Genomic DNA, 20177 nt, shown 5'->3' on the forward strand with positions numbered 1-20177 from the left:
CATTCATTTAAACAGGCTGAACAATGATCTGAGCTGAATGTTGTGCCTCAAAACGTCTCGCTAGGTTTTTCTTTGATGTTTATTTTACTCTTAATATTTAAAATCTTGTATTTATATTATTGTAATCATAAATTATTAAATTATTGCAATCATATTCATCATTCATGGGTTTCAAAATATATTAAAGCTACAGTAAACACTAAAAATAGAAATTATTTTTTATTATAGATCATTGTTATTGTTTTGTATCGTTATTATAGATCATTTAGGTGTGTGTGTTTGATGTGTGTGTGTGTGTGTACCTGATAACGGAGGCTGGTTTGACGTCGGGTGGGTACGTGGGCGGCGGCGGCGGAGGGTCGTGCGGGCGGCCGTACGTTCGCTCTCCCGTACGGCTCAGGAGTTCGTTCATCTGAGAGTACGGCAGCGCGGCCAGAGAGAACGGCCCGTCCAGATGATCGATGTACATTTGCCTGCAGCAGACAGAGACGTTACAATAAACGCTCAGGTTACACATGGAGAGAAGGTCACGGACCAGAACATCCAGAAAAGAGATGTTCATACTAATATTTCAGCAAATCATCTCACACACACACACCTGTGGTCATGGTACGTTGCCGATCCATTCGTGTCTTTGTGTTTGTCTTCCATGTCGTCATCAGCAAGCTCCGCCCCTAACGCCATCTTCTGCCACTCCTTCTTCCGGTCGTGAGGCGCCCGCGGGACTTTCTCGGGGTCATGAGGGCGGTCGATGTTCTTCAGCTGGACAGAGAGAGTGACAGACAGACACACGGACCGTTAGTTCGGTCTCAGCGCAGGTAAATCACACAGAAGCAGGAGCCAATGAAGACTCACACAGAGGGAAAGAGAAAAAGAGAGGTTTATCTGTTGACCGTCAGCATCTGTTCATCCATGTGTTCATATTTCACTCATATTCATGTAATGATCAGAGATATCAGGAGAGATATGAACATTATCACACAAACACACTCAAACTGCCACGAAAGATTTGTGTCAAATCTGTTGCTTTATTCTGTCTAAGATTGAATCTGATGGAAACTGTCAGGAATTGATATTTTACCACAATATTATTTATATTGTTAAACAATGCATAATAAACGTCAGCTCATATTCACTCCTAAAAGCAACAGAAAAAATGTATTATTAATATTAATAATAATAATATTATTTTTTTGTTGTTGTTGTTGCTTTTATGAGCAGATGTTTATTATATATATATATATAATAAACATCTACTCATAAAAGCAACAACAACAAAAAAATGCAAAAAAATAATATTATTATTATTATGTATATTATTATGTATAATAAATGTCTGCTCATATTTCACCCCTAAAAGGGACAGAAAAAAAATATAAAGTAATATAAAATGAACATAAAAATGCTTATTTATATATATAAAAATGCTTATTTATATATATATTTTTATGTTCATTTTATATTACTTTACTTTTTTCTGTCCCTTTTAGGGGTGAAATATGAGCAGACATTTATTATACATTTTTATTATAAACTGTATATATTTGTATGCATGCATGTATATATATATATATATATATATATATATATATATATATATATATATATATATATATATATATATATATATATATTATATATATATATATATATAACCTTTATATCTCTATTTTTTTTCCTGTTTATTATAGGGGTGTAATATGAGGAATTGATATTTTACCACAATATTATATATATTATTAAACAATGCATAATAGATGTCTGCTCATATTTCACTCAAAAAAAGTATTAAAATGAACAAATGCAAAAAATTATAGATTTTTGCATTTTTTCCCATTGATAAAATCATTTAAAAATGCAAAAAATAAAAATATACATTTTATATGAATTATACTTTTTTATTTTATATTTTTTTTCTGTTGCTTTTATGAGTTTTTCTATCTATCTATCTATCTATCTATCTATCTATCTATCTATCTATCTATCTATCTATCTATCTATCTATCTATCTATCTATCTATATAATGCATTTTATTTGAATTTTATATTATTATTTTTTTTTTTCTGTTGTTTTTAGGGGTGAAATATGAGCAGACGTTTATTATGCATGTTCTTTATTATACATTTTGCATGCATATGTGTATATATTATATATACATATATATACATATATATATATATATATATATATATATATATATATATACACATATATATATATATATATATCAGAGGTCGCGTTAACCGAAAATGTTCCGTCATTGACGGAATTTTTTTATCAATGACGGAAAAATCTGAAGGCCGTCCGTCACGGTGACAGATTACACTCAGGGTGTAAATCTACTGTAAATTGTAACTGTAATTCACACCCCTGTTCAGTTGGTGGCGAGTGCGCTCCAATGTAGCCGCAGCACTGGATCCAGAACAAAAAAAAACTGGCAGGAATCTTTTGCTATGCATTTGATACTGATAACGCACAGGCGAGTACCCAGAAGCTACAACTCTCTATCACACCACATTAAAGAGCGCCAAAACGGTATTTATTGCTTGAATTTCTTAATGAAATGGACAGAATTTGAAATCTGAGACTTTTGTTCCATATCAAAAGCAACACAAAGCGTTAAGCCTATTGCGATTTATTGGATGGGAGGCGCACAATGCCCTGTTTAATCATCAACTGAAAACAGCATAGCCTACCAATTGATCGACTATGGTTTACGAATCGATATTGGTCTCATGAATGCGCAAAACAGCAAGGAGACATTTTAATTGTTTATTAATAAAGTAATGTTTTCTGAATCAGTGTCGGCTGCAAAGATGAAGTTGATATTGACTCTCATCATCTATGGATGCGCTAGAGAGAGAATGCACTTCATTCGGTTTAGTCTACATAATCAGAGTAGCCTATTTCTTTTCGTTTTGAATTAATTCGTTTTCGTTAAAGTAGGTATTTAAAGCTTTCTGTAGATATATTTCTCATGTATGTGAGGCAAGCAGCCGCTGAGTTTCGGTTCATTTAGCCTGTAAGACGCGCTCCAGTTCACGCGCCAGTGATCGCGCCCGCGCCTCCATGTCATGATTATATTGTCTGTTATATTTGCTTCTTATTTATTACATCCAGGCAATTGGTTAATGAAACATTGATTAAAATTAAGATACAATTTTTACAAAACGAAATTCACTTTAAAGAAAGGCTTTCTAGAAAATAAAACTTAATGAAGTGTTTAAAATCATGTCTGACATGTCATGTCTCCGGATATACTGCGCATCTCATGATGCATCATGCTGTTAACTTTTCATAATCAAATAGATGAATTTCAAATATAACATAGGACTATTTAAACATAAATATGAAACTATGTTTTCTTTAATGGCTACCAACACATAGCCTATACAACAGTCACGTTACAGAGAAATTTTGCGTGTGAATTACCCGTCATATTAATTTTCATATTTTAATTATAATAACACATTTAATTGCTTTTATTTTTGTTCAAATGTTATAATAACACATTTAATTGCTTTTATTTGTGAACAAAAATAAAAGCAATTAAATGTGTTATTATAATTAAAATATGAAAATTAAAATGACGGGTAGTAATAGATTATGACGGAATTTTTACGACCCTGTCCGTCAAAATGACGGACAATGTTAAAGTCTAACGCAACCTCTGAGATATATATATATATGTACCTATATTTGCATTTTTAAAATTAAATTTGACATTTCTTTCTGTTGATTATATGGGTGAAATATGCGCAGACATTTCCTTGTGAGACTCTACTGAATCATCTGCTCCAGGTTTGTTCTAATTACACACTCAGTCCTGATTCACAGTGAACACTTGATTCAGTCACACACACACACACACACACACACACACACACACACACACACACACACACACTGTGGAAAAGCTCAGAGACAGACAGGAAACAAACAAATCTGGGTGGCTTGAGTTTCTGCATTAGACTTTAGACTGAAAATGTTACGAATCAAGACAGAATTTATGAAAGAAAACAGCCGAACCCATCACACACGCACGCGTCGCCGAGATGTCTGTCAATGTCTGTCAATTTGTGCACATAATTTATAACAGTCGCTGAATTAATGAAAATTAATGCACATTAAATGAATTAATATACATTCAGTTCAATAATTCAATGATCTGGAGTCAGTTATTCCACTTATTTTACAAATACCACATGTACACGTCTTTATATTGTGTTTTCTCAAAGAATTTGTGTTACAGGGTTAAATATAGTAAAATGACACTAAAACTAAAACCACAAAAAATGATTTATAATAGTATAAAACTATAATAGCTGAATTTGTCAGACGTCTCAGCGCCGGCGTGAGGTTTTGTTCCCTGTGCAGGTCAGACAGAAGCAGCTGACAGTGATCATACGGTGGATTGAAGCGTGTTCTCGGCTGGTTCACGTACCTGCACTGGAAGGTCTAAATATTTATAGACCTGATCATACATGTGGGGATCCTGCAACTACAGAACAAAACGACAAAAGAAGAACCAAGGGCACAATTTAACACACAGTAACACAATAGAGTCAAACACAAAGGTTTGTTTTACAAAGAACCGAATTAATGACAGTCGAGAAATATCGAGAAATGAAAAACAAAATATGGATGCACAATATATCTCTGACAGTGTTGGTTAAGATACGAATAGCTCCTAATTACATCTTCACCAGTGTGATTAGATCACTGTACTAATGACTCTCTAAAATGTATTGCATTACTTATTAATTACTTTCTAAATATAAGATATGAAACAGCTCAAATAAATAATATAAAAATGTATAAATTATTCTTGAACTGACCAAGGAGACATTAAAAACATATATGCAATCATTAGACGTTAAATTTTAATACTAAATCCACTATTGTTTTATATAAAATTGTTCTATAGTCTATACAGTATTTAATGCAATTACATCAGAAGTAACTGTGATTAAATTACAGAAAAATTAAGAGCGATGCTTTAATTTACTTTTTCAAGGGAAATTAATTACTTAATAATGCATTATTAATAATGCATACTGGTAGCAGCATTTTTGAAAAATAATAAAAAGTGATCTGAATTGATTGATATTATAAGCAGAAAAGAAGCAAACACACACACACACACACACACACACACACACACACACACACACACACACACACACACACACACACACACACACACACACACACACACACACACACACACACACACACACACACACACACATTAAATAAACATAATTTTTGCAATGCATAAAATAAATGTATTTTATAAAAATAAATATCTTTTTTGTAAAATTATATATTTATTTATAATTAGACTTTAGTTAGACTTTTTGCCTCTTTTCTATTTATAAATATTGTAAATAAATATATAAAATTATATATATATACAATATTTATAAAATCTGTAAATATATATGAAATAAATGTATAAATTTAAATAAATAATTGTAAAAAAATAACAAAAAGCATACTTTCTAAAAACAACAAATACACTTTCAAAAAGCAACTTTCTATTGTTAATATTGTAAATATATATATATATATATATATATATATATATATATATATATATATATATATATATATATATATATATATATATATATATATATATATATATTATAATATATATAGTAAATAAACATAATTTTACAATATATAAAATATATGTATAAATTGAAAAAAAAATATTTATACATTTATTTTTGTAAATTATTGTTATACACTTTTAGACATTTTTGTCTCTTTTCTATTTATAAATATTGTAATAATAATAATAATAATAATAATAATTTTGCAATATATAAAATGTATAAATTAAATAAATAATTGTAAAAAATAACAAAAAGCATACACAAAAATATTTTTTTGGCATCTTTTCTATTGATAATATTGCAAATAAATATATATAAAATAATATTATATATATAGTAAATAAACATAATTTTGCAGTACATAAAAGCATACACTTCTCTTTTCTAATTATACATACAAAATATAACAAAGTATACAAAATCTTTTTGCTTCTTTTCTCCTTTGTTTCTTTTGAGAATTAAATATGTTTCAGACATTTCTTAGTAAAATAAAAACAATAGCTGATATCAGTATAGTGAAGCGTTCTATATTGGTGCATCCAGAAATCAAAGTGATCAGATCAGTGTGTAAAACAGGAGTGTGATCTGCGTGTGTGACTGTAGCATCAGTCATGCGGCTCTAACTGTCCGCCGTAACGCTTTAAACAGCTGCTCATGCCGTGAAATCATCCTGCTGTCAGAGACACATATCTGAAATGACGTGAACACAAAAGATCTGATGGACAAGCAGATTCAACATCACAGAACAAACCTGTGTGGAAGTATATTTCTCAACATACATTCACGTTATGTGAAGGTGGAGAAGGGGAACATTTAAAATCATATAATGTCCTTATCGATGTGACTGTTTTGGACCCCATTGACTTTCATTGTACAGACAAAAAACTTTGTTTTTATGTTCCACAGAGGAAAGAACGTCATACAGGTTTGAAACTACAAGCGTAAATAAAGACTGAATGCTCCTTTTTGTGAACTGTCCCTTTAAGGTGATTCTCACAGTGTTCTGAGTGCAACGTTAAAAGAACGTTTTCATAAATGTGGAAGCAATGTTCATATAATGTTTAAATCAGTGAATCACTAAACAATAAATTCCTGTGGTGAGTTTAATGACTGTTACTGTCAACAAACAAACACACACTGAGCATTAAGATGACAGTCAATAATAGTACCTAATCTTCAAGCATACAGAATCAATCAATCAAAATGACAAATAAGTCAAGATCAGAAAGTGAACGAAGCCTGATATCAAACCGTCTGTGAGCGTCCGTCCTCCCTGCTCTCTCCTCCCGCCATCACTGCCGCATGTCAGTCATTTACTGAAGCGCTGACATCAGCACTCTGTGTGTGTGTGTGTGTGTGTGTGAGTGTTTGTCTTTTATTCACTCTGACGGTTTAGAAATCCAAGGATCTAAAATATTATTTGATCAATAAATAATGGAAAAATATCTGTTCCATTAACTCATCAAAATAATTTGACCAATTTAAACACTTTTTGAGAAAAAAAATCTTTATGGTAAAAAAAATTCTAAAAATAACAGACAAAAAACTTTATGAAATTTATGCAATTTCAAAAAAGAAAAAAAAAGAAAAAGAAAAATATCTCCCGATTTGTTGTACTTGTTTGTATTTGTCCAAAAATGTTTAAATTTCAACTATAATAATATAGACAGTCACATAATATAATATAATATAATATAATATAATATAATATAATATAATATAATATAATATAATATAATATAATATAATATAATTAATATAATTAATATAATTAATATAATATAATATTATATAATTACTATAATGTAATATAATATAATATAATATAATTTTAGATTTTGTAACGGAATATCGTTTTCATCAGACCTCAGATATGTGATTTATATGTAAACATATAGCGCCTGTTTGATTTTTTTTCCCCGATGCTTTCAGAGATGTGAGCTCCAGGCCGTCAGCGACTGTTCAGAGCTCGTGTACCCGCTGAGAACAGCTTCCTCTCGGCCAGTACTTCAGGTATTTTCTGCTGGCTCGTGTTTAAACATGAGGTATAATTCATTTTGGGTATTTCAAACAGTCTTGGTCTAATACATTTGGCTTAAGGGCTATATTAAGTTTCATAACATTAATTTACTTTACATTGAAATTAAATCCTGTACTAGAGCGCTGCTTTTGTACATTTGACTGAACTGTTTACTTGTGTTTATTTCCTATTTTACTTCTTATACTGTTATAATGGCTATTATTTAAATATTAGTGTTCAGTAAATAATATTTTATATAAATAGCATGCCACATGTTTTGGTATTGAGAGAGTGATTTCAACTTCAGTGAAAGTTACATTAATACACCATTAGATGGCAGCAAAGACTGTCTTTATGAGTGAGTCAGTCAGTCGCAAAGACTTTTATATTGAAATGGACTGAAACAAGGAAACAAGGACATTGTTTTTACTTTAAACAACATCTTATGAGACGCAACTGACAAATGCATTGACTAGCGCGGTCATGGGAAATCCTCTTAAATGTTAAAAGGACAAAGATATCGCTTTCCTCAGCGGACATTTTGTGATCATGAATATAAGATTGACCTGAAGAATATCGGCTAGATGCAGGTAATACACTCACTCTCTCTCTCATAATACTCATTATATTACAGTGAGTTTCAATGAAGCGACTCAACGTTATTATAGTTCTAAAGTGACGTTTTACAATTAGTAATGAGGCTTGGGCTCAACTGTTAAAATGCCAACTTGAGATTTTATCCATGGCAAAAGAGGGTTTTTAAAGACACTCCGTCATTATTTCTTATTTATTTACACATTTGTGCCATCGAACTGTTGTATAAATGCAATATCACACTCATAGCCGTGCGATATGGCTGTATATCAGCATGCTGTGATTACCTACGGCCGAATCACAGTTGTGCTGATATACAGCCATATCGTATGGCTATGAGTGTGATATTGCTAATAAAATAAAATATAATATAATATAATATAATATAATATAATATAATATAATATAATATAATATAATATAATATAATATAATATAATATAATATAATATAATATAATAAAGCAATTAAACATGAGTCGGTGTGAAGCAGCACTTACTGTGAATAGAGCCGCTCTGCTCACATGTAAATGAACACAGTGCCGCGTTTCGCATACATTTATTTCATTAATAAAGATTTGATAATCACACCAAGCCATGTCATGATTTGGATTGATTGTGAAGTCTGACACCTGATGGTTTGTGTCTGTGTAGTCAAACTCTGTGAATCTCTCCTGAAATGCAGCGGTCTGTATATCAACGCATCTATTATTGTCCTCTCACTGAATTCTGAGAGTGTTAAAGATGGCATCGCCATGGTAACGGAGTGTGTGGGGGGGGGGGCCTATCATCACTGGCACTGGATGCCACTAACCAGCTGATGTTAATTGGGTGTGTCTGATTTCAGTTAGACATTTCATGGCACATTTCAGTTCTTAGTTATCAGAATCAGAATAAGAATGATTTCTGAAGGATCATGTGACACTGAAGACTGGAGTAATGATGCTGAAAATTCAGCTTTGATCACAGGAATAAATTACACTTTACTATATATTCACGTAGAAAACAGCGGTTTTAAATTGTAAAAACATTTTACAATTTTACTGTATTTTTGATTAAATAAATGCAACCATTGTGAGCAGAAAACAACAAAAACATTTAAAAAATCTTAATGATTACAAACTTTTGTATCAACTTTGTCTCAGATGCATCTTACTGTCATGCAGTGAGAATATATAGCTTTAAAAATTAATAGCTTGGAAGAATTTAATAAGAGATGTTTGAGTTCATACTGAGTTCATATCATATCTCTGATGTTTGATTGCACACATTATGGCTTCTGAAGCTCTAGAGGAGACACATGTGAGATTACTAGGGTCTTTTTCTCAGCCTCAAATTTCTCCCCTTCCAATGCATCTGAATGAGAAAGTGAGTGTTGTGTTTATTAACGTGTGTATCGCTGCTTTCAAAGCCGCTCAACACGATCCCAGCGGGTGACAGACTCCTGCTGCTCAGAGCTCTTCTGCCATAAGAACCTCACACCGACATAATTCACGGTGTACAGTGTGTGTTCAGTGCAACAGCAAAGAGCTTGTTTACAGTTTAGACAAGACAAGTTGCAATACTGAACAGAACCACATAGAGAAGCTAACAAAAACTCCTAAATCCATTCAGAATTACTAAACACAGCAACAAATTCAGACGTTATCCTGAATGTGTGTGGAAACAACATGAATGTACTGAGCGCATATACACGGTTTGCGCATCAATATAACGGAATGACAGACATCACTCATTATTCAATTTCTGTGTATATATATATATATATATAATCTCCATGGTCCAATTCTGATGTTCACGTGTCCACTGTTGGCACTTTCGGCGGTGGACAGGGGTCAGCATGGGCACTTTGACTAATCTGCAGCTATGCAGCTCCATACGCAACAAACTGTGATGCACTGTGTATTCTGACACCTTTCTATCAGAACCAGCATTAACTTCTGGAGCAATTTGAGCTACAGTAGCTCGTCTGTTGGATCGGACCACACGGGGCAGCCTAATCGCTCCCCACGTGCATCAATGATCCTCGGCCGCCCATGACCTTGTCGCCGGTTCACCACTGTTGCTTCCTTGGACATTTTTGATAGATACTGACCACTGCAGACCGGGAACACCCCAAAAGAGCTGCAGTTTTGGAGATGCTATGACATAGTTTTCTAGCCATCGCAATTTGGTCCTTGTAAAACTCGCTCAAATCCTTACACTTGCCCATTTTTCCTGCATCTAACATCAACTTTGAGGACAAAATGTTCACTTGCTGCCTAATATATCCCACCCACTAACGGGTGCCGTGATGAAGAGATGATCAGTGTTATTTACTTCACCTGTCAGTGCTCATAATGTCATGCCTGATCGGTGTATATATATATATATATATATATATATATATATGGTTAGTTGCTCTCCAGCACGTGTCTGGAGTGTGTGAGCGACTCAAGCTCATCTGACATGCACTTTCAGCAGTTTTCCAGACATCAATCATCCACTCGACTAATGTAATCTAGTTCATCTAATCTAATGCAGCCAATCCCACTTCCACTCCATCTACACACTTAATATGAATGAATGACGGGAAGAAACCTCAGCGCTCTAGACATCAGCTAATCTCATTCTGTGTGTGTGTTTGTGTGTGTGTGTGTGTGTGTGTGTGTGTGTGTGTGTGTGTGTTTGTGTGTGTGTGTGTGTGTGTGTGTGTGTGCGGACACCATCACTGCTCCATCGGTTCGTCTTCTCCTCAGATCACAGATTTCCAGGCCGGAAATGCTTTTAAAACACTTGTTATATGCAAATCTGTGCATATTTAATATGATTATGTATGATCTGCATATTTCAAATGTTTAAAGTAGTCATGCAAAAGAAATTTTGATTTTATGTTTGTTAAAATGTACAAAAATTACATATTTTAACCTGTAGTATCACTATCATATATACACTTTTACCACAGAAACATCAGAGGAGAGACGAGAGAATCTGCTGTCATGCGTAAACTCACAATCTGCTTCTAATTAGCCTGTGATTGACCTGCTGTGTGTGTGTGTGTTGGTCTGTAATCTAAACGCAGTCAGAAAACACCTTATGTAAAGAAAAACAGCTTATTCACATGCATGCTTTACACAAACTCACACGGACATAAAAGCAAGGTGGTTCTAAACCATCTTAACTAGTGCTCTCTTGTCTTTAATGTCCTGTTAAGTCAGTAAAAACACATGTAATTGTCATAGCTCTGAACAAAAAGACATCAAAACATTGACCAATGAGACATTGACCAAAAAGGCATCAAAAAGTTTGGCCTCAAAGCCACACCCATTCTGGTTGTTTAATTTGCATATAGACCACGCCCCCTCATGCTGGCCTGCCCCTTTTACCTTCTGTTTCCGCCTCTCTTTCCTCTTGTCTTCTGTGTCCTGCAGCATTTTCTCTCTCCACAGGTCGAAGAAGTACGACGGGTTGGTGTAGAACTTCAGACCCTCCTTCCCATCATCCCTAGAGACAGATGCAGATCAAGTATGTTGGCACACTATTATTAAGCAAAAGTTAGTATGCAGTATGTATACAGTACAGAGTGTGTATAAATACACAGAGACTACTATTTTTCAGAAATGTGCAGTAAAGAGAATACTAATGGAGTGCCATATCCCACAATGCAATGCATTATAATATATATATATATATATATATATATATATATATATATATATATATATATATATAAAATTGGACACCACTCACTGATTTAAACATGCAACATAGAAATAATGATCTATAATATAATATAATATAATATAATATAATATAATATAATTAGTGCTGTCAAACATTTAATCTCGGTTAATCACATCCAAAATACGTTTTTTACATAATATCTGTGTGTGCTGTGTATAATTATTATGTATATATAAATAGACACACATGCATGTATATAAGAAAAAATATTATATTTATATATAAAATATTTATATTTATACATAGTATAAATTATATAAATGTATATACAGTATATACTTGCAAATATTTCTTGAATATATACGTAGTATGTGTGTATTTATATACATAATAATTATACAATCGTTTGAAAGCACTAATATAATATAATATAATATAATATAATATAATATAATATAATATAATATAATATAATATAATTTAAACATGCAACATAGTTGTACTTTCCCCCCTTATTTTATTTCTTGCTTGACACATTTTTAGTGTCAATGTTGGTTTTGTAGAAATTGTTTCCTAATTGTGTGTTTTAAGCCATTTCAGTGCAAATACATAAATATTGAGATATATACTGAAAGCTGCCAAAAGACAGAAAAATATTTAGATTCATTTGATTAATTAATAATATTTTGAAATATTCATTAATATATAAAAACAGCCCCAGTTAGCAGTATTCCAACACCTCTATAATCCCAGACTGTGATTTGACATCAGGTTTTTGAGGCTGAACACATAGAGCTGTGAAAAGAGCTGGAAATCGCCCAGTGTGTGAATGACTGATATTACACCTCCTCTGTTTCTCACATTTGCTTTCTGACTTTGTACGTTTTTCTCCTTCATCACACTTTCTTTCTCATTTTCGCTCAGTTAATTTGAGTTTGCTGGTTAAAATGGCAAATGAGCTAAGACAAGAAGAAGAAGAAGAAGAAGAAGAAGAAGAAAAACAATACAGCACAAATGAAGCAATTAACACCTCCAGACTCTCATGACAGGCCAATCAATACTGTAAATAACACATTCAGAGAGATTCATCTCCCACATGAAGAAAAACATGTTTGAATTCAAGCTGCTGTGGCTGTTTTACAATCTGAAATGCAAATTTAGGAAAGTAATATTTCATAAACAAGTCATAAAAACATTGATAATAATTAGAAATGTTTCTTGAACATCATATTAGAATGATTTCTGAAGGATCATGTGACACTGAAGACTGGAGTAATGATGCTGAAAATTCAGCTTTGATCACAGGAATAAATTACACTTTACTATATATTCACATAGAAAATAGTTGATTTAAATTGCAATAATATTTCACAGTTTTTACTGTATTTTTGATTAAATAAATGCAGCCTTGGTGAGCAGAAGAGACTTTTTTCAAAAACATTAACCAACTTTTGAATGGTAGTGTACATGTAACTATTGTGCAATTTTCTTCTTACAAATGTGTGACTGATATTTAAAAACGGCTTTGCAATAGTGCTTCTGTTAAATATAACCTGAGGATTTAGGACAAGCACAAAACTACTTGGAAAATGAGCGATACTGGACAAAATGGGATGTCTTTAACATTTTTAGCATGAGTATAAGAGTAGAAGACAATGGTTTTACAGGAATCATGTGTGCTGATGTCTAATGAAATAACCTCCGGTGCTGTGGTCTTCATGAAGTAATGAGCAAACGTGTGAAGAGAGAGACCGAGAGCGAAAGCTCATGCATATTACGCAGCTCTCAAAATAAATGTTCCAGCCTTCAGTAATGAGCATTAATCCCAGAAACACTGTGTGACGCACATATGCAAACAGCAGCAGAAACTGCATGAACGAGAGCAAAGACGGAGACGTTAACGCTCTTTCATTGCTCAAGAGACTTCAGAAATGAGTTTTAGTTATAGTTCATGTAAATATGTAACTAAAAGTCCTCAGGAGAAACAAAAATGGACACAAATGAGTCACCAGTCATCATCCAGTAGGAGTATAGAGCTATAAAATGAATGTGAAGCGGCTCACATCATTTGATGGAAAATGTTTGAGATCTCTGACTTTTGATTGCAGACAAGTTTGAGACATTAAGATACATCTGCAAGGTATTTGATGTCCATTTAACACTCTGAGGTCTGACGGTATCGCCGGCGATACCACCGTGGTTTTTTTCTTATCAGTGTGAAAGAGACTAAAAATACTCCGTCAATGTTGCACATACAATTAAGAGTTATACACCATTTTAATCTGTGGAATATCTTCTTTCATTTGTGTACACTCAGAGTAAAAACAGAATGTTGTGCTTTTTGTAAAATAAAGAAAACTAACATGATGCGTGATCTCTCCTCTCCCTCTGAACGAACTCCAATCTGATAGTTCTCAGAAAATGAACTGTAACTTAGTGAATACTAATGACAAAAAAATTACACTTATGTCTAAAAAAACGTTAAGATGTCAGGTTTTAAATCATGTAAGTCAAATAGAAAACAAACCTTCTTTGTTTATGTAATCTGTATGAAAAGAGAGCCATGTCAGAAATCCGTGATTCAGCTCATTATCCGCTAATGCGGCCACGCCCACGGAGTCAGCGCTATTCAGACGCAAATTCAGTCAATACATGCATTCATCGTCTCAATCGTGTATTTATTGTCTTGAAAAGTGTTTATCTGGATGTAAAAGTCATGGTTAGCGATCTCTAGAAGACATGCAGTTACTTCCTGTTTACTTGTCTTCTACAGATGAAGTTTAGATGAGTTTTTGTTTCTTTAGCGCCCTCCGGCTGCTGTATGTATTGGAAACTCCATTCATGGAATAGCCTCTTCTTCTTTTAGATGAATTTGTGGACTAAAATGCACAGAGCGCCCTCCGACTTCAAGGATGAATTGAAAACACCAGCGCTCATAGTAATGACAGTGAATATTAAGTTAATATAACTCCTCTGTATAGAAAATTGACATAAGCATATGAGAATCCAATATTTCTCCAAATGTGCATGCTTTTAAACTAAAAGTCTATATCTATATCTTTTTGCATCACAGAAATACATTATATTTTAAAGTATAATATAAAACCATTACTTTATATTGTAATAATATTTTTCTGTATGTTTCATATATCATAATGAGCTTGAGACATCACAGAAGGTTTTTTTTCACAGCCTACCTGACTGAAATGCCTCATTAATATGCAAGTCATTTCAGCTCATTACTATCCAATTCTTTTGTCTTCTCAGGTGAGAATGGCCCATTTTCAGTGGTGATTCACGCCTCCTCGCATACTGTGTTTCTTGGCAAAAAGTGTCTTACAAAAACTAAATCAATATATTGTTTTATATGAAGGAGTAGGCAGCATAATTTTTACATAATTTTGAAGCAAAAACTCTAGTCTACAACCTCCAATACCCTTAAGTCTTATGAACACAGATTTATTATACTTTTTTTGGCCTTATTTCAGTGACTTAAGTTTTTTGTTTTTTCAACAACCACACATAAATGTTATTCCTTCAAAAACACAAACATGTACATACATGTTCCTCACATATTATTGTAGCCTAGTTTGTGCTGAATACAGTGTAATGACACTTTTTCCATTAATATGTTTATGAACAACTGAAAAAAGCACAAATGTCAGGGCATGTCAAAAGTTCTCCAGGCCCCAAATCAGCCTCAGACTCCAGAGGGTTAATTTCATTGCTATCTCAATGCAGTTTTACAAATACTGAGGTATTCTATAGACTGGAAGAAGTTCGGGATTCGATTTACTTTGAAAAATCTTTATTTACTAGTAAATTTCACCAATAATTAAAGAATCAGCAAGCATCAAAATGTGAAATCTTGACGTAGCAAGACTAAATTGAAGTAGCAAGACTAAACTTCTTGTAAATCTTTATCCAAAGGCCGTTGGTCTGATGTGCATGAAGTTAAATATGTAGCATTGGAGGATGGTCCTGATAAAAATTTGTCTTTCTTACCATTATTTACCATTAAAATCGATGATTTATCATATAGCTTGGCTGTGACTCATAATGTGACCCATAATTACTTAAAAACCTGTATATCGTTAATGCAATGTCCGAACTTCACAAAAAATGGTACAGATGGACATCAGGACAGTCTGAGTAAACATGCCAAATTTCATTAATTTACAGTGATAAGGGGCGCTATAACGTAAGAAAATATTTTCTTGTAAAACGTAGCCTACTTCAATTATCTTTGTTTTATTTTACATGCATGTAGCAGATGTTTTCATCCAAAGCAAAAACAACAAAAGCAATTTGTCAATGAGCTTTCAATATTCGTAAAATTTACAAAAATTTTTACAGTGTATGGTAGAATGTAAATCTAATGATTGGCCCATCTCAGATGGCTTTATGCACGTGATTATATGTTGTATATGAGGTGTAAATGTCGTTCTGACCTGTAGGGCGTGAGGATGTTCAGCGGTGGAGGTTGTTCGCACAGCTCGTACGTCTCCTGCATCGGGACGGGCAGAGACTGACGCTCAAACAGCTGCTGGTCCTGGATGGTGGAGCTGCGGAAAGCCTTCCTCATCGTGATGTCCTGAAGAGACACTGAAACACACACACACACACACACACCCTATCAAACATCATTCAGTGACTGACATCTACTAGGTGAGTGTAACTGAATTTACAGATCCATCTTTGGACTGCATTTGTGTGAGTTTGCATGTATGATCTATGCATTATAAAATGTAAATAAAGCAGATTTAGATTGAATCACATCAACAATAATAGATGCCAATCAGTCTCAAGTAGTCACATTTATTTCTATGGATCTTTGTACAATATTGATTGTTTCAAAGCAGCTTCACAGTAATAAACAGGTCAATGTTGTAAAATGAATTTAATTTAAACTGTGAAGCAGCTCTACAGAAGACAATAGTAGTCACGAACCTCAGTCTAAATCCACCCTTCTGAATCCTCCATCATGTTTAAATTTGGACTGAACTTTTTATATTTTCCTGGGGTCTGGTTTGAATTCGAAATAAATGCATTTTAAGTGTAAATAAAGCAAATTTAGATTGTCAAATCAACAAAAATATCCACAACTGTCAATCAGTCTCATGAACCACAGAATCTTCTTGGTCTTCCCTCCAAATTCCCCCAACAAGTCTGAATCTTTACATTTTCCCAATGAGAATTTTCTGCCACTTTGAATTTTCACAGAAACTACTTTTTCAAACCTGTTTAGCCATTGGTCCAACAATGTGCGTTAAGTCAAACATGTAGCATCGAGAGATGGTTCTGATAAAAATACATCTTTACATTATTTATTATTAAAATTTATCTCATCGCTTGGCAGATTATTTTGAATTTTCTCTACAAAATTTTGGCAGTTTTGCCATTTCCACATGTTGTACTTTAACGAACTCCTTCTAGAGCTTTAATCAGATCAACATCATATTTGGTCAGTCTAATCTAAAGACGTTAAATTGCGAAGATCTAGAGTTTTCGCTGAAGGGCGTGTCCGTGGCGGCCAGGCAAAGTTCGATGTTTCGCCATGAAACAGGAAGTTGTTGTAACTCGAGCATACAATGTCCGATCTGCCCCAAACTTCACATGTTTCTTTAGAGTCCTGACCTGAAGACATCTCTATGACAATATTCAGTTACAGTCATAGCGCCACCTGGGAGCAACAGGAAATTACATGTTTTACACTGTGATTAACTCCTCATAGAGATTTAATCTGATCAATGTCATTTTTGGTCAGTCTAATCTTAAGACCTTAGCGATGATAAATATCAAAGATCTAGAGTTTTCGTTGAAGGGCGTGTCCGTGGCGGACTGACAAAGTCTGATGTTTCGCCATGAAAGAGGAAGCTGTTGTAACTCAGGCATACTATGTCTGATCTGCCCCAAACTTCACATGAGTGATAAAAGTCCGAGCCTAAAGACATCTATATGACAATATTCAGTTAGCTATAGCGCCACCTGTTGGCAGCAGGAAGTGTGGCACTTTTACATGATTTTGCCATAATTCTCCTGTATTTACTCGCTCACATGCATGTCGCCCACTGTTCACTGTTTTTCTAAGGCCAATGGATGGCGGTGAGCCCGGGTGCGAGGGCCCTTTCATCGCTGCTTGCAGCTTTAATTGTGTTTGTCTTTCTATACATATTCTCGTTTTCTTTGTCTCTTTCCTGATATCCAGGTGTATTTCCATTACTATTTTTTCCTTGTGTGCAAATGTCTTTATTTCTCTCTGGCTGACAGGCAGCTGGTGACTCTGAGCTTGATGTGAAATTAAAATGAAATTAAATCATTTGAGTGGCAGAACGCAGTCACGCTGACTGATGTCAAAGCAATCACAGCCCAACCGAGAGCTGCTATCATCGTCATTGTTATCGTCTAATTGTCTCAATTATTGTCAGACAATAAGGACGATTCTTACTGCTAAAGTATTTTATTATAATTAGCTTATTTTGCATGCAAATGCAATTGATCTGTTTCGTGACCAATGTTCAGGGTCTCTCAATTATGCTTTTTTGGGGGGGTACTGGGTAACACATGAAAAGATACTATGATAGAACTTATCTGTGGTGTTTTTTAAGTCAAGCAAAATTACTAGTGCTACAAATTGCTCAGACTTGATAAAACAACTAAAACAATCCCGCAGACTTACATCTTAAGAAAATATTGAACTACTTAAAGTTGTTTTATGGGAGAAAAACGCCGGCTTTTACTCAGAAATCCACTGAACGTTTAAGTGCTTTGAGACACATTAACATTTTTCTTTTGGAATTAAAGGCCAAGCAGCTCTCCACGGTTTATGTTTTGACTCTTGTGGACGTCTGACCTCAACGGACTGATCAGAGGAAATGAACCAAGAAGATTTCCACATCAAAGAGAACGGGGCCTCAGAGCCACACCCACCTATTACATCATCACCACTGACCAATGGTAGTTTGAGCCGGAGCAAACTTTTCTGAAAAGTTCACTTTGGCAAGCCGTTTCGAACTCCAAACGAACTTCCATTTGACCTGATTTGGTTCGAAATAACGTCACACCAGATCTTTCTTCGATTTCGCTTGAAGTATATCAGGGCCTCTAAACTAAGGCAGAAGAAACACACATGTGGCACTTTTAAGGAAATAAAGCTTGAAATTTTTGTTCGTTTTGAAAGATAAGAAGATGCCTAGGTGGAAAAGTAGCACACTTTAGCAAAAACGTGAATTTGTGAAAACTGCACTGTAAAAAAAATCCCGTTGTTTCTACGGAAAAATACCGGCAGCTGTGGTTACCAGAACAATACTGTAAAAATGACATCTAACCGTAAACATACTTACGGAGTTACATGTGAATTTTACATTTTAAATCTGTTAAATTTACGGTAAAATAATGTATTTCATTAACTGATATAATGTTAATTTACCAACCTAATGAAGTACTAATATCTGTTTTGTACCTTTATAATACACTGACAGTCACCAAACACAGTGGTGATGAGAGTCACATGATGAATCAAAGTTCATCACAAGCAGCTTTTCCACAAGCTGAGGAAGACAATACTAATATATAGAAGGTTCACACAGTGTCATTCACACACACACTAAACACCATCATGGTAACATGCATGAAATTTTAAAAATGCAATAAACATTAATTTAACAACATTAGATGTAACATAAAACCCTAGTGTACATAACTGATTAGAAAAAAATGAGAAAAACTAAGAAGAAACAGAGTTATTTCAATGAAAATATATCAAATGTGAAGTGTCACGCAGGGAATTGTGGGAATGTCAATTTACGGTTTTTCACTGTAAATTTTACAATGAATTGTTATTTTTCACGTCCAAAAACTGTGAATTTAACGGTATTTTACCGTAAAATTACATTAAATGTACCGTTAGATCTATTACAGTTATTCACCGTATATAGTACGGAAACTTTCTGTAAACCAATCAACAGTTTTTCACCGCAGCATTTTTACAGTCTTTTACTGTTAAAATCACGGTCATTTTTTACAGTGTGTGATGTCATGCGCATGAGTATTATGTGTTCAGTCTATAGGCGTGTAGTGTTTCTTTACAAAGTGACATCGCCATCTACTGGCCTGGCAGCAGAATACAGTGATTTTTATCGTTTTTTATAATGGACTCATGTGAATGGGGATCGCTTTGACACCGTTGTTGTCTGTATGTAAAACGCAAAGGAAAAACGTTTCCATTTTTTAGTACATCGTTGTCATGTTAATGTTCCCCTAATTACATTTAATTT

General features: G+C 33.7%; 1 protein-coding gene across 2 annotated transcripts in view; it reads right to left on the minus strand.

Annotated features, from left to right (window-relative positions):
- Nucleotides 1-20177, minus strand: part of wasf1 (WASP family member 1) — a 59375-nt gene that overhangs the window by 6330 nt on the left and 32868 nt on the right. For both annotated transcript variants that reach the window (XM_067384531.1, XM_067384532.1), the window contains exons 4-8: nt 16353-16506; nt 11604-11721; nt 4446-4502; nt 599-762; nt 303-473 (exon numbers count right to left, since the gene is read on the minus strand). In XM_067384531.1, coding sequence (XP_067240632.1) covers nt 303-473; nt 599-762; nt 4446-4502; nt 11604-11721; nt 16353-16506 — 664 coding nt within the window. The remainder of the gene's footprint in view (nt 1-302; nt 474-598; nt 763-4445; nt 4503-11603; nt 11722-16352; nt 16507-20177) is intronic.

The sequence above is a fragment of the Chanodichthys erythropterus genome, chromosome 4 (genome assembly GCF_024489055.1).
Source record: "Chanodichthys erythropterus isolate Z2021 chromosome 4, ASM2448905v1, whole genome shotgun sequence".
NCBI lineage: Eukaryota > Metazoa > Chordata > Actinopteri > Cypriniformes > Xenocyprididae > Chanodichthys > Chanodichthys erythropterus.